Source organism: Elephantulus edwardii, unplaced genomic scaffold (assembly GCF_000299155.1).
Source record: "Elephantulus edwardii isolate Elephantulus edwardi_28Jun2011 unplaced genomic scaffold, EleEdw1.0 scaffold00038, whole genome shotgun sequence".
Lineage (NCBI taxonomy): Eukaryota > Metazoa > Chordata > Mammalia > Macroscelidea > Macroscelididae > Elephantulus > Elephantulus edwardii.
In genome coordinates this window covers 12,257,444-12,272,227 of record NW_006399788.1, presented here as the reverse complement: position 1 = coordinate 12,272,227, position 14,784 = coordinate 12,257,444, and the positions used below count along the sequence as shown (strand labels likewise).

Below are 14,784 nucleotides of genomic sequence, written 5' to 3'. Positions count from 1 at the left end.
TTGGTTTGCATACTAAATTTGTTTACATTGTACTTCATTATGTACATTGTGTTTCACACATTTCTCTATTTACATTGTGTTTCATCCAATCATTCCCTTACATTGTTTTAGAACATTAAATCGCCATTGATCCATGCCCACCATTATTGTGTGTTGATTTTTGTAAAGAGAGGTTAGTAGAAAACTTTGTTTTCAAACAGCAACCCCTTAAATCAAGGAAGAACAATGAAGCATTCAGGCACACTATCATACGGAACTCTTGTGGTGGAATCCAAAAGAAGTTATGCTGTTTACTCAAAGGCTACCACAAAGATTCTCACCACTGGATGAAGTGGCAGCATCAGGATGGATGGTGAAGAGATTGAGATTGTTAACAACTTTAGTCTGCTTGGCTCCACGGTCAACACTCTTGGCACCAGCAGCCAGGAAATTAAAAGGCATATTGCTATGGGAAAGTCTGCTGTTAGGGACCTCTCCAAAGTATTGAAGAGCAATGGTGTCTCTCTGGAGACTAATCACTTGTTATGCATCAGAGAGTTGGACAATGACTAGAGAGGATAGAAGGAGAATTGATGCCTTTGAGCTGTGGTGCTGGAGAAGAGGAAAACAAACAGATTCAACTTTGAGATGGTTAAACTGGGCTGCTCCTTGGAGACAAGGATTCTGGGGCTTCGTCTGACATACTTTGGACATGTTGTAAGGAGGGACTGGTCCTTGGAGAGGGACATCATACTTGGGAGGGTAGAGGGACGGTGCAAGAGGGGAAGACCCTCTAAGGTGGATTGATTCAGTGACTGGGGTACTCGGGATGGGTTTGTCGGAGCCAGTGTGATTGGCACAGGATAGAGCAGGGTTTAGGTCTGTTGTCCATAGGGTCGCTATGAGTTGCAAGCAACTCGACGGCACCTAACAACAACCACCACCACATAGCAACAGCAGTTTGAACCCACCAGTGACTCCCGGGAGAGAAGTATGGGCAAACCTTACCAGTGCAATTTATAGTCTCAGAAACCCAGTGCAAGTGTGCTGAGTTGGAATGACTCAATGATAATAAGTGAATGAAGCCTGATAGATAGAGCCCAGTGGTAAAATTCTCAGCTTCAAAGAGGCCACCAGTCAGCAGAGGATTGTGTGCTGCTGTGATCTGAAGCACATCTCAGCAGAGCTTCTAGATTAAGACAAACTAGAAAGACAGACCCAGGCACATACTTCCAAACATACAGTGACAAAAACTCAAGGGACATGGTGACCATGAGATTGGTTCAGGGGCGGGCAACATTTCATTCTGGGGCAACTCAAGTACTGGACAACAAGGATTGTATTATTTCTTGCCAAAGAAATAGAGACTCCCCATTTTTAAATTTTAATAGCTTTTTTGTTTTCTTCAACTTGAAAAATAATATATGTCCATTACAGAAAATATGGACCAATAAAAAAAGATAAGTTAAAAAATAGCCACATTCCAATCAGGCAGAGGTACCACCATTAAAACTTGGGACACACATCACACCCTTTTAGATTTTTAGATAGGGGGGTAGGTAGGGGGTGCGCATGCACGCACATGTGTATGAGCTAAAGGTGCCTTCTGGCTGTGCACACATGTGTAATCTGCTCTTTTTATTAGAGGAAGCACATTCAATATTTTTCTTTGTAAGAGCCATAATGTTTGCCTAGCATCTCACAGTATGGCCATAATAGAGTTTATTCTATTGCTGACTGTTCTAAGTTCTTTTTAGGTTTTTATTGTTATAAAAAGTCCAAAAACATTCTTAGATCTATGGAGTTGGGTTGTGGTTGGGTTTTTTTTTTCTTTTTTGTTTTTTTCCCCATCCATGATTATCTCCTTGGGATTAATTTATAGATATTAAATTACTGAGAGGCACATTTAAAAATTCTTTGATATGTATCTCCCAGGCCCCTCCAGAGAGATTAATTCTTCCCTCAGAAAGAGAAAAGTATTTCTTTCACTACCCTAATAATTTTTTCTTAATCTTTATCAATTGGTAATTGGAAAAATACCACCTTGTGACTGCTTTAATTGGCATTTTATTACTAACAAGTCTGGATGTTTCTATATAGGTCTCGTGGCTATTTTCAGTTCTCCTTTAGTGACTTACCTTTTTATGTCCTTTACCCATTTTTCTGTTGGTGGCTTTCTTTTTCTAATTAATTTATAGAAAGTATATTAGCTATTTAAGATATTAACATGCAATCTAAGCAGACACTGCAAATATTCTTCCTAATTCATCATTTGCCTTTGTTTGTATGTTTACAAAAAGGTTTTTCTTTATGTTGTTAATGCAATCTTCTGAATTCTCAGGTGTTGGTGTCAGATTTTAAAAAGTGTGTAAAATTTTATAACCTTTTTTCCTACCAGCACTTTTATAATTTTGTTTTTACAATTAACTCTTTAATCCACTTAAATTTATTTTTATGTTTAGCTTGAGGAAGTGAGCTGAATTTATTTTGGTCTCTAACTAGTTAGATTATTGTACCTATACATTTATTTCTCCACTAATTTGAAATGTCACCTTTATTATGTATTAATTCTCATACATACCCAGGTCTGTTTCTGGATTCTATTTTTTTCCAAGGATCTATCTGCCTATTTCTGTGCTAATACTAGAAAAACACCAACTTCCTTAATATAGATTTTTTTTAAAACAAATTTTACTATCTGGTAAGAGAAGTACTTCCTCTTAACAACTTTAAGGGGGAAATGTAACAAGAGTTTCTGAATATTACGGCATTCTTTTTTCCTATTGCTTTTTGTTTGTTTACATCTGCATATAAGAGCTGTTTTGTTAAAATGCACAATTTTTTAAAAATCTGCTTAAAATTTTATTATGTTGTCATTAAGTCCTACCTTAATTTGAACAGAATTTTTTAGATCAAACTCTTTTTAAATGAGGTCTTTTTCCATCCCTGTAGTATGTTACGGCTCTATTTATCCTGCGGCAGTTCTTTGATGTTACTTACTCAAACTTGGGCTTGATTCCTCTTCTATTAAGAAAAATCTGTACTTTATTTCTAAGGCCTATGTCAGGATGGGCCTATTTGTTAGAAAAAGATCTGTACAGTCAAGTTAGGTCCTGCATATATATGTAAGGTGGGGGGGGGGTTGTAGCATAGTGTGATAGATAGTGCAGAAAAGGTGGTACTGATATTGCAGACATGGAAACCAAGGCAGCAGTGGGCTGCTTGTGTAGATGATATAGTCTGGCAGAAAGTGAACTCAGAGCAGAAACACAGCATCCTGAGGATTAGCTTTTATTTGGTTTCTAATTCTGCACTTCAGAGAAAGGGGTGTATGCATGTATGCTTTAATCACTATTTTATTGATGCAAAATCCTAGATTAAAAATAAAGGGTTCGCATGGAACAGAATAAAAGTTAGTTACTCTCGATGCATATTAGAGGGAATGACCTTAATTGCCAATTCATATACTTTCAAGTGTTACGTGTGATTTGTTTAGTATCTATTCTTCTTCTCTAGTGGTTTCTTCTGAGTGATATTTTAAAATAAGAACCACCTTATTTAAAAGGCTTATTTGTTTAAATAAGTCTTTAGAGAAAGCCCTTCTTTTGAAGCCTTTGGTTTGTATTTCGCTTCTAAAAGCCATCAATCATATTAAAGTTATGCTGTATGATTGCTGTATACAAGTAAGCAAGTAAGCAAGCCCAGTACCATATATATTTTTATAGGCAGATGGAGAGAATGGGGGTGAAGTCTTGGACAGGACATGTGAACATTTAACTTCAAATTAATTTTGTGCTTGCTTGGTCATTGGACCATAAATCACATTCATCCTCATTTCCCACAAAGGATAGTCCCTATTTCACTGTGTGAGATAGCTCGTCTTTTGAAAATTCAAATCAGACCCTAGCACACCTAGACTTTATGGTGAGCTTTAGAATTGTTGTTGTTACTTGTTCTCAAGTTGACTCCAATTCACAGCAAGCACATGTGTTACGGAGTAGACCTTTGCCCTGACATTTTCTTAGCTACAGCCTTAACAAAAGCCTTTTCTTCATTGATACTACTGGATGGGTTTGAACTGCCAACCATTAGGTTAGTCATCAAGAGTGAACCATTTGCATCAACCAGAGACCTTGGGCTTTGCCACTTGGCTCCACAAATTCTTTTGGCAAGTCCTAAGTCCTAGGAATGATCCTGTATTGAGTCTCTAACATGTGACCTTACACTAGAAAGTGCTAGACCTACTGATCTTATCCACGTAAATGCTCGTTTACCCTTTTCTTGAGCAAGCTCAACAGAGAAAATAAAGTTCTCTTCTTGTATGATGTAACTTGGTGGAGTATCTGAAATTCAGAGGTGGGGCTCTTTGGTTTACACTTTGTTTTTCTTGGAAATTACAACCCTTAGCTTTTGGCTCCCTTTAAGTAATTTTCAAGTTCATATTTTAATATTGCTGTTTTCTTTTTCTAAACATTATGTCAGAAGAATCTGACTTGTAGCTTTTATTTCCCAGGAGCCCTGAAAGTAAGGGAGGTAATCTACTAAATGTTAATAAATTTTTACATTTAATGAGGAAGTGGCCCATGGAGATGGAAACAGCTGAGAAGATGTTAATCCCATAGATCAAAGCTCTGGGGCCCTGGGAATTCACCGGCAAGCACACGGTCCTCAGACAAAACTGCTGTATAGGTTGAGAAATGGCCGTATATTCTTTGATGGATTTGATGATTTGCAGGCACTTTGTTCCAGTCTACCAATGGCTTAGTAGGAGAAAGATAGGCAATCTCTTCCCATGCCATTTACAGCCTCAGAGACCCAGTAAAGGGTCAGCTATGAGTTGGTTCCAACCTCACAAGTCAAGACCAACAAACATATTGGTTCCTGTGTGACACCCTCCCCTGACTCTAGAAGGCAGAAGAAAAACTCCGTCCTCTGTGTCTCTTGCTATTAGATACATTTCTCTAGTAGAATAATTATCACTTTACCATTTCACTTGTCCATTTCCTCACTGGACAGAGCAGCAACAGGGCCACACTCAGTTCTTTGATCCCTACACTCTGGTTTAATGCCTCACAATTAGTAACCTCTTAATGCGGCAGAATGTATGTATTGGCAGAAGAATTTGCTTTCAATGAGGCGCTTTCTAAAAGAGACTTTTGTGCATTTGTTTTCCAGTCATGTCATCAAGCCCCACCGTTGGATCTTCCAGCACGTCCTCCATCCTCCCATTTTCCTCTTCAGTTTTTCCTGCTGTCAAACAGAAGAGTGCCTTTGCTCCTGTCATCAGGCCTCAAGGCTCCCCTTCGCCAGCCTGCTCCAGCGGCAATGGCAATGGATTCAGAGGTAGGCAGAGGTGCCGCGGTGGGAGTGAGCAGACACAGGAGCTGTAGGACAAGCAAACTAAGAGCAAACATCCCACTATTTTATATCTCTAGCCATCTACCTGGAGTCCTTGAGTGGTGCAGATGGTTAACACGCCCAGCTGCTAATCAAAAGGTTAGTGGTTTGAGTCCATAAAGAGGCCCCTTCAAAAGAAAACCCTGGTCATCTACTTTTGAGAGGTCAGCCATTGAAAGCTCTTGGGGGCACAATTCTACTCTGACCCACAGACACAGGGTCACCAGGAGTCAGAATCCACTCCACAGCAACTGGATTTAGCCATCTCGCTACAGATACCTGGTATGTTCATCAATAGTTTTTATAACAAAAATCGGCCAGTGCTTTATCTAAAAGCAAGAGGAGGCATGGCGGGCAGGAAGTCAGCCAATTGTGCAAGATCATTGACTCAACTGGTAGCCCCATCCAACTAATCCAGGAGTTCCTGGACCCCCAGCACTATACTATTCCATGAGGCCATTCTCTTTTTTTCCAGAAGGTGTCTGGATCTCCATATCTGATAGCATGTGGTGATGGCTGCTTCCCTAATCTGCTTGCCATCTGCAGTGCATACAACTTCCCATGGCAAAAAAAAAAAGTTCATCAGGAGCAACTAGCAAGTTCTCAGAATTCAGGTTACATACTAGTGAAATTGATAGCAGGTGGCTGATCAAGGCGGGAGTGGGAAGAAAGGAAGGGGTAGGGGTGGAAGACACAGTGGTTTTAAGAACAAAAATTAATATCACCCGTCAAACTCAGTTTTGAACAATGTCTTACAATGTAATATGACATGACGTAACACAAATGTGATGAGTACATGAGAATCTAATCATCTCGCTGTGAATGGGAGGCAGCTGATGGCAAAGAGCAAATTGGAAACTGCTGAGCACTCTGGATCACTGACGACCCAGATTATTTTTAGACTGTTCCACACGTCTTGACATGAAAATATTCACAACAGGCATTGTTGGAGAAAACCAAGAAGGGCAGAGGTTCCGTTAAGTCCTTGTGGATGAAAGCCTGTGGGGTCTTCAGAGCTTGAGGAAGAACTCTGATGAGTTGCACTGCCCCCGGATGGCTCAGACCTAGTGGTTTTTCAATGTCACCTGGGTTTCTAATCCTTTGGGGAAACCTTAACAGATCTGTTTGCCAGTTGTGGCTGAGCAGAGCCCTCAGTGGTTCCCAGTTTTGTTTTGTTTTTATCTACCTACAAACACTTGAAAGATACTTTTTGCGATCAATTTCAGATGCTAGTGTCTCCTCAAAGTCCATAGTGAATAGACAGAAACTCCAAGGCAGAAGTGCAAACCCTGTCCCCAGAGGAGCAGTCACAGGGGTTCATCCTAACAGTTTAGGTCTACCTGCACCCAATGTGTGGATTCTTGGAAACAACTGTATATCTGATGGGACTTCCCCCCCTTCCTTTCTTTTCTTTTTTGGTTTTTATCAAGATCCATTGAGAAAGAAACAAGATCAGCCTGTAACTAATTGTCTCCACCTGCCCTGGCTCTTGTCAAAGATCATAGTTTTCTTCCCATTATTGTTAGGGGACGTACCCTAAGTCACTTTTGCCACCGTGACTTTGTCTCCAACCAGGGAAATTAAATCACCTACTTAATAGTTGCTGCATCTTCCTTTCTCCACACCACGTCAGACATGAAGGTTCAGTGACTTGAATCGGTTAGAGCCTGTACACTTACACCACATTCACTGACGTCCCTCCGACATTAACAGTGGAATTCTGATCTTCACTGCCATCTCCTACTTACTTTCATCTTTTTCATGAACTGGCACATATAAAAAGGAACTGGAGAGCACTAAGCAACCCTCCTGCATTAAAATGCATGGTTCCGTTCATGCACCTTGAAGGAGCTCTGGGGGTGCAGCATGTTACATGTGTTCCGCTACCAACCAAAAGGTCACTGGTGTGAATCCACCAGGGGCTCTGTAAGAAAAAGGTGAACCTCTCCTCTCATGAAGATTTTCAGCCCCAGAAATCTGATGGAAGGCTGCTAGGAATTGATATCGATTCATTGATAATGGTATTCATGTACCTTAAAACAACTGGGGACTTGAACTGGTCTAGTTAGGAAATGCAGAATGAGAGGCACAAGAAAGTCCAATCAGAAGAGCCAGCCTCTCCATCTTGTCAAGGAAAAAATATAAGAAGAGTTCTTCCTAGAAACTTTTGCAAATATTCTCAGCTTTACATTAAAGAAAAATAATGTTACTAGATCTCCACCTGCCAGTTCTGTTTCATCCTTTTCCATGTCTGGTTTGGGAAACTAGAGCTGATCATCTCTTCTCTCCTCATTCTATATTGTCCCAGGAGCCTCACCTGTGGGCCTGCACAGACATCAGGACAAGGTATCACACTTGCTCCCTGGCTTCTACCACCACCCTGAGATATGGTGCTTGCCCAGGACCCTGTTACTGCCATCATGTTGTAAGAGCCCAGCGATCTAGAAGGTTGCTTTGTGAGGTCTTGGTGAAGCTTTCCTGCAGAGGAAGCAGCACCAGATAGAATCAGTAGACCTTCTGCCAGGCCTCCATGTAAACCTCTGGTCCCCGCCTGTGGGATGGCTGGTTGACTAAGCTGCACAGTCTTTCAGGAGAGAGGGTTTGGTTAGTGGTTAAAAAAACACAAATTCTAGGCCCTAGCTTCATTTCTACTAATGATTGTACAGCTCCAAACCACTTCTAAATTCTACAATTCCCTCTAATTATGGGGCATTAAATTTTTCTCATGAGTTGGGCCTTTAAAAAAAAAAAAGAAGAGAATAAAATAAAGTTAGGGTTATATTCTTTTAAAAAATTGCAAACAGCTCTAAAGGTCTTGAATGATGTGTGGAGAGATAGAAATGAATTCTGAAGAGGCCCTCAAAGAATAATAACCATTGGACAGTCACCTCACTTAAGCTCGCCAAAAAGATACGTACTGAAGTTCTAACTCAGCTTCTCCCAGACTCTCTGGACTTGAGAAGGTCATTAGCATCTTATCGTCTCAATTCCTAATCTTTAAATAGGAAAAAATGACAGCTACTTCCAGAGGTTACTGTGAATTATCTGTAGGAAGAACTGAGGAAGCAAAGTGATTTATAACATGAAATTCTGCAATATTTCATACCAACAGAGAGAAGGCTGAGGTTGACAAAAGATATTTTCCACAAGCTTTGTCTTCTATTCTTCGGCCTCATTTTGGACAACTGGAACCTGGTGAATGGAAGCTCAATTTGCAGATAGAACAAAACCAAACTGACATTTAGCATTGTATCTGTAGTCACTGGAGGAATTCAGGAATGCAGGGCTGCTGGGCAGGGGCCTCATGGCTTCAAGACAGGCAGTGAGCTGAGGTTCTCTGGTGATCTTTTGATAAGAACCAACAAAACCTCTAACTCATTGCCGTTGAATTGGAATCAATTCATTACTAACCTTCCATTGGATTTCTGAGGCTGTAAATCACAGAAGAGATTGCTTACCTTTCTGCCTTGAAGCCACTGGTGGATTTGAACCATCAGAGAGATGTAACCTTTGGGTTAATAGTGCATCTCTCTACAGATTAGGCCACAGGAGCTTCCCCCATCACACTGGCAGAGAGGCCCTTCTCTAGCATTATTGTAAGGGGAGGTGGTCTCTCTTCACCTGCAAGGCATGCACAGCAAAGCTCTCTAACTTGTGCTAAAAATTTTTGAGCACTAGATGTGCAATCATGAAACTTTGCTTGAACGATCTCTTTAGAGTCTCCTACATGACCCTAAGGAGGAGGTCATTCCATCATTACCATTTTCAGTTAAATAACTTGCTTAAAGCCATGATGACTTGAACACAGAGCCTGTGCACTTTTCCACAGCCCATCATCCCTCCCACAACAGAAACAATGATTTCTTTCTTCACCCAGGGCCCATACCTACTTTCTACCTGGACCACAGGGAGAGTATTGCTTTTCTATGAGATGCCAAAAGTAAACAGGAATTGAAGTGCTTTTAAGCAGACTTCTTCGCCCTTTCATGAAAAATGCTTACTTTTGCTCAGATCAGTTTCTGTCTCCTATCTCTTCACTGTGGTTTCTGCAAGCAAAATCTCAGGGTCACCATCTAGCACAAATCCAGCTCACCCAGTGCTTGATGTGATGCCAGGAAGAGTACAGACATGTGAAATCTGTTGCTCATCCAGCCTGTGGTGGATCTTATTCTCTGAGCAGCTCTACTCAAGTCACCTAGTGGTAAGCAGCTGTGCTGCCAATCCAAAGGCAGGTGGTTTGAATCCATGAGTTATTCCTCAGGGGAAAGATGGACAGGCCTTCTTCCATGCAATTTACAGCCTCTGTGAGCTGATTACAACTCCACAGCAATGACTTTGACTTTTTTTATTTCAATAAGCTCTTTAGGAAATTCTCTGAAGACACACACATACACACACACACACACACACACACACACACACACACACACACAGGAGGGAACTTAGTAGTTCTGAAAGGAGCTATGATGGTGCAACGTGCAAGCACTCAGCTGTTAATTGAACAACTGGCAGTTCTAAGCCACCCAGGATTCCAAAGGAGAAAGATCTGGTGCTTCACTTCATAAAGACTGCTGCAGCCTGGGCAATCCCAAGAAGGAGTTTTGCTTTGTTACACAGGGTTGCTATGAGTCAATATCAAACAGGCACAATAATGATAAGGGTTTTTTAAAAGCAACAGACAAGTGAAAGTGGAAAAATAAAAATTTTACTGCCAGAGGTTTGCACACATAGCATTTGTTGCCCCACGTTGTAGGCACCTCATTTATCAGGTATGTACAGTGATGAGTGCCCATTGTCAAGATAATATTATACACTGTGTGCTTGATTCCTTTTCCAGTTCCCTCCAGGAAAAAAAAATAAAATAAAAGATTCCTACACTCCGGGATAATTACCAGAGTTGCTATACCTCCAAATCATCAGGGAGTGTCCAGAATTGAACCACCTTTATTGAAAAGTTACATCGATTCAATATATAGTAATACAGGCAAAAATAATTAAGGCTTTGCTAGCTGTGTAAGACCTTAATCCAGATCTCACAAACATTCAATAAAGGCTGTATGGGCAGGGAAATGGAGAGACGGCTGACAAAGCTGCCTGAAAGGACTAGATGGTGTGGAGAGAAAGGGCAGAGAGATGAGAGGGAGAGAGACATAGGCTAGGATAGGGGGTGGCTAGGATAGATTGGCGTCATTTACTTGGAACAAGCACTTAACCAAAAATGCTCCTGTGATATTTTCTAAACTTCTAGATGAAATGTAGACAACACAACATATGTAATCCTAGATATGGTTTCAACTTCTGATTCAAGGCAAATATTCTTACAGTTTCCAATATGAACATTCTATTAGTTCATCATCTGACAGCTGAAATCAGAAGAGTGGCTGGCACTGTGGGATTCCACCCACTTACTTGGTGCTAATGCTGCTTTATTTCTGGTACCAGTAGATACTCAGATGTGTTACCACATTGTCAAAGAGGAATACAGGAAGGATATAACTTTTTCCTCCTTTCTGAAAAATCTTGCAAATATTTTCAACTTTAAAGAAGGTGGGGTGGAAAGTATAACTTGGCCCACTGTCTAAACTGGACATGGGGTCACAAGGCCATGAGCCTCTCTGAAACACAGCCCCTCACTGTCCCAGAGCAGAGAGCGGATCATGAACATAGCCCACTCCTGAGGTGCCTGCAGAGCCCCACCAAGAGCAAGAGGTTCTATCATTTGTTGCTGACTCACAGACTCACAGTTAGGGTACCAACAATAGGGCTTAGTAAGGAAGGAAATTGGATAGTGGATAAGGCACTCACAATATCACTGAACATAAGCATAGGTTTTTAGCCCAACAGTTCCAAGGCACAACTCCTTAGTTAGCAAAGGCTACAGTTAGAATTCAGCAAGCAGATTTTTCCATCCATCATCAAAGGCAAGAACAGCAAAATCCAACCATGGCCAGCACAAATCAAGAAGCCTCAGGTCACACCTTGTCAGTTTCTCCACAGCAATGCAAGTCTTTCCACCACCAAGGTCTCACTTCCACCAGGGTCTTGCTGCCACAAACCGTGCTCACCTCAAATCCTGCTCCAAGTCTTTCTCACCTTAAGTCTTGCTGCTCAGCATGGGAAGCACGACTTCACTTATCTGAGTCCCATAGCTGATGCTGTTTTGCAAGAGCATGTGTCTGCAGTTAAGGTAGCTGGAAACCAGAGGCTGCTAAATGGCTAAAAAAGGGCCAACTTTTAGTTTAACTTCACACCCACTATCCCCTCACCCCTGCCACCGCTCCCACTTCCTCTACAGTTACACTAAGTTTGGGAAATAAGAAGAACTGGTTGTGTGATATCTTCAGAGTCCATAATGTCTTAGAGGTGGGGCAGGCATGGTCCACACCTTCCTGAGTAGGTGAAAGTGCACTGGGAACCACACCAGGAGAGGGGGTAAGGAGCGTGGACTGGGATGACTCCAAAATGAAGAACTAAGTTAAAACTTGCTATTCCAGTGGCTGAATGAACACTGAATGTTTGAGTTGAGCACTAAAGGATCATGAGTTAGAACAAGTAGCTAATTGAATTTGGGCTAGGATGGATAGAGGCCTGGGATGGATGCAAAGTCTTCTTTGCTATAAATGGTGCTTAGTAACTGAATACAACTCAGCAGTTAGGCAGTTAAAGTTGTTTGTATTTTCCTCCCTATTTTAACGAAATGATTTAGAAATATGAAAGCTGGAAAACATTCTTAGCCTAAATAAATATATATACACACACACACACACACACACACACACATATATATCACATAAATTACAGTTTTGTTTACATCTATGATCACACTTACAACAACTTGTTAATATAGAATAAAGCAAAACAAAACGTAGCTCTTGGTTTCCCAAGCTAAATTCCACCAATGTGCTCGTTTGGATTTCTGTGACTAAAGGAAGCGTCAGTGCCTCTAATAGGCTAGACCAAACCTGGAGAAAATTGGTTGGAACATCGGTGGAGGGCACTGTCTTCCTAGATTGTGTAAGCTGTCACTCTCACCCCACCTCTCCCTGTATACCTGCTGTAATGTGAGCCTTCTGCAAGTCTCATTCCTGTGCCACTATTTCCTTGCAGCCATGACTGGCCTCGTTGTACCACCGATGTAAAGAAGAGGAAGAACTGCTTTCTTATAGCACAAAACTACTTATTCTGATGGACCAATACTGAAGAAAGCACTCTGAGCTCTTTGGGAGAGGCATGCCCCCAATGAACACGATGGGCACATGTGGGTGTGCAAGGAGCCTGCATCCTACTTGGCCTCACGTTTCTCCCATAGCTGTGATGGTGGCGACACAAACTGACCTTGTGGACAAAGACAAAAGATGTCATTGACATGGTCAGTGTGCTAAGAGCAGAAATGCCATTCTTTGTTATGAACACTATGAAAACCACCTTCCTATGTTTGTAAAATATTTAAGAAAAAAATTGGCAAACAATTCATGCTTAATATTTTGGATACTATTTGTTTTTCTTTGTAGGAAAAAAAAGTTGAAAGTTTCTATTTTCTATGAAGCCTTTCAGATACCAATTTAGTTTATGCAGAAAAAAAAAATTGAACAAAACAGGGTACCAGCATGGAAGACTTTCTTAAAACAAAACCCGAACTGAATGATGAACTGTTGTTGTGTGTGTTTGCTTATAGTTTAATCTCTTAAACAAAAAAACAAAACAAAAAAGGGAAAAATTTTAAAATGTTTTACAGTTATTTAAATAAATAAACGTGTAACTTATTGTAAGTAGAGGTAGAAACTAAGACCTTTTTTGGAAGAGAGGGGCATTTCTCTTCCTGATGTAAAATGAAAGCGATGCAAACATGTAGTAACAAGTTAAAAAGGTGTGTGATTATTACTGCAGTTACTTACTAGATTTTTATCCACCCCTCCATCCTAAATTCCCTTCTTTATCCATTATTTGACCGATGGGCAAGAACTCAACCTAAATTCCTGCAAAACCATCCAATACAGAAGAAAATTCTCCTGTACATATGCATAAGCTAATATTCCTAGCTCTGTCTGCTTTTAAATAGTGTACATGTTCCTTTTAATATTCACTCTTTGTGAATACATTTTTTAAAAATTCATATTCACTTTCAACATTAACTCGTAAGCAGTGCAGACAATTCCCATGCTTCAATGTGTCCCAGGCTTCTAGCATTCGAGGGGAAAAAGTGTCTCTGCTTAAAGAGCCAGTCACATGACAACCTTGACCTTGCCAGAGCTGCCCTATCCTTCCTCTATTGTTACCTGTTTTAGCACAGAAGTATAAACCTCACAGAGATGAGCTGCAGAAACAGGGTTTGGCAAAGATAGCTTCTGTTCATTGAACTCTTACAGGTCAATCTTATAATGTCCAGTCTTTTTCTCTCTGCAAATTTCCGCTTTCATGACATTACACTCTTTTGGAAGAAAAAGAATATTCATTAACAATCTGTTTTCGATACAGAGAAAGGTGGGGTGTGAAAATATGAAGAGGGTTGTTAAAAGCTCTGAAGCCTTGTAATGATCGCAGAAATGGAAATCCAGGTTGCTGTCAGATTCTGAGCTTAAAGGAATCTGTTCTAAGCAGCTCAAGTACTCACTCAGCCCTCTGATGGGATCCCCACAGTCGTATGATTAGCTTTCAAGGAGGAAGATCTGGTGGTACCTACTAACGGGCTGATTCTTCAGGAGATGTGTTTCAAAGCCTGTGTGAACTCAGAGATGCACCCAAGCTGATTGGGTCACCAATTAAGATGGTTTATTTTCCCAGGCCAGGGTTCTCCTTGTTGATTCATTTGCACCACGGTCTGGACTACACAGACTTCAGTTTAGGGTTCTCAGTTGGAGTTTGCAACAAAAACTGATGTAGCTCTTATGGAAAGCATCTTTAGTGATTCTGAGCCAATGTTATAGCCAATGTCATGAGTTTAGTATCCCTTCCTCTTCCCCACTTGATACATCCAGCAGCCCCCAGTGGTTTTATTTGCCTTTAATCCACTCTGAAATTACCCAATGCAACCCAAATATTATTTCTATGCACATGAGAATCCAAGGTTTTGGAAATCTGGCATGCTTGTAACTACTGCTGACAATCCCTCACAGTCAGGGTTTAAAGCACCAAAATACACGGAAACACGTGAGAGAAATTTCCCCAGTGAAAACTCTGATGGGAGGGGAAGAGTGTGCAGAATACAAACATTACCATCCCAAAATGAAGGCAGAATGAAATGAAGCATGTTTAGACCTGGATTTGAGCCAATCCAACATAAGGATTTTTTTTTTCTAAGTAGCATTGCTTTTAGAATCTGTGAATTTTGCTCTTGCATGAAGATGAGTGCAGTACTGTCTTCAAAATGATTGTAGAATTTGTTGGTAGCTTCACACCGAAAAATGTGTG

The 14,784-nt window shown here is 40.8% G+C and overlaps 1 protein-coding gene across 3 annotated transcripts in view; it reads left to right on the top strand.

Annotated features, from left to right (window-relative positions):
* The window catches only part of EBF2 (early B-cell factor 2), a 252,890-nt gene extending 239,816 nt beyond the window's left edge, over positions 1–13,074 (top strand). The window contains exons 15-16 of one of the 3 annotated variants that reach the window (XM_006884848.1): positions 5,155–5,322; positions 12,484–13,074. In XM_006884848.1, coding sequence (XP_006884910.1) covers positions 5,155–5,322; positions 12,484–12,515 — 200 coding nt within the window. In that variant the 3' untranslated portion in view covers positions 12,516–13,074. The remainder of the gene's footprint in view (positions 1–5,154; positions 5,323–12,483) is intronic. The other 2 variants (XM_006884850.1, XM_006884849.1) reach the window with 2 other exon arrangements.
* The last annotated feature ends 1,710 nt before the right edge of the window (positions 13,075–14,784 follow it).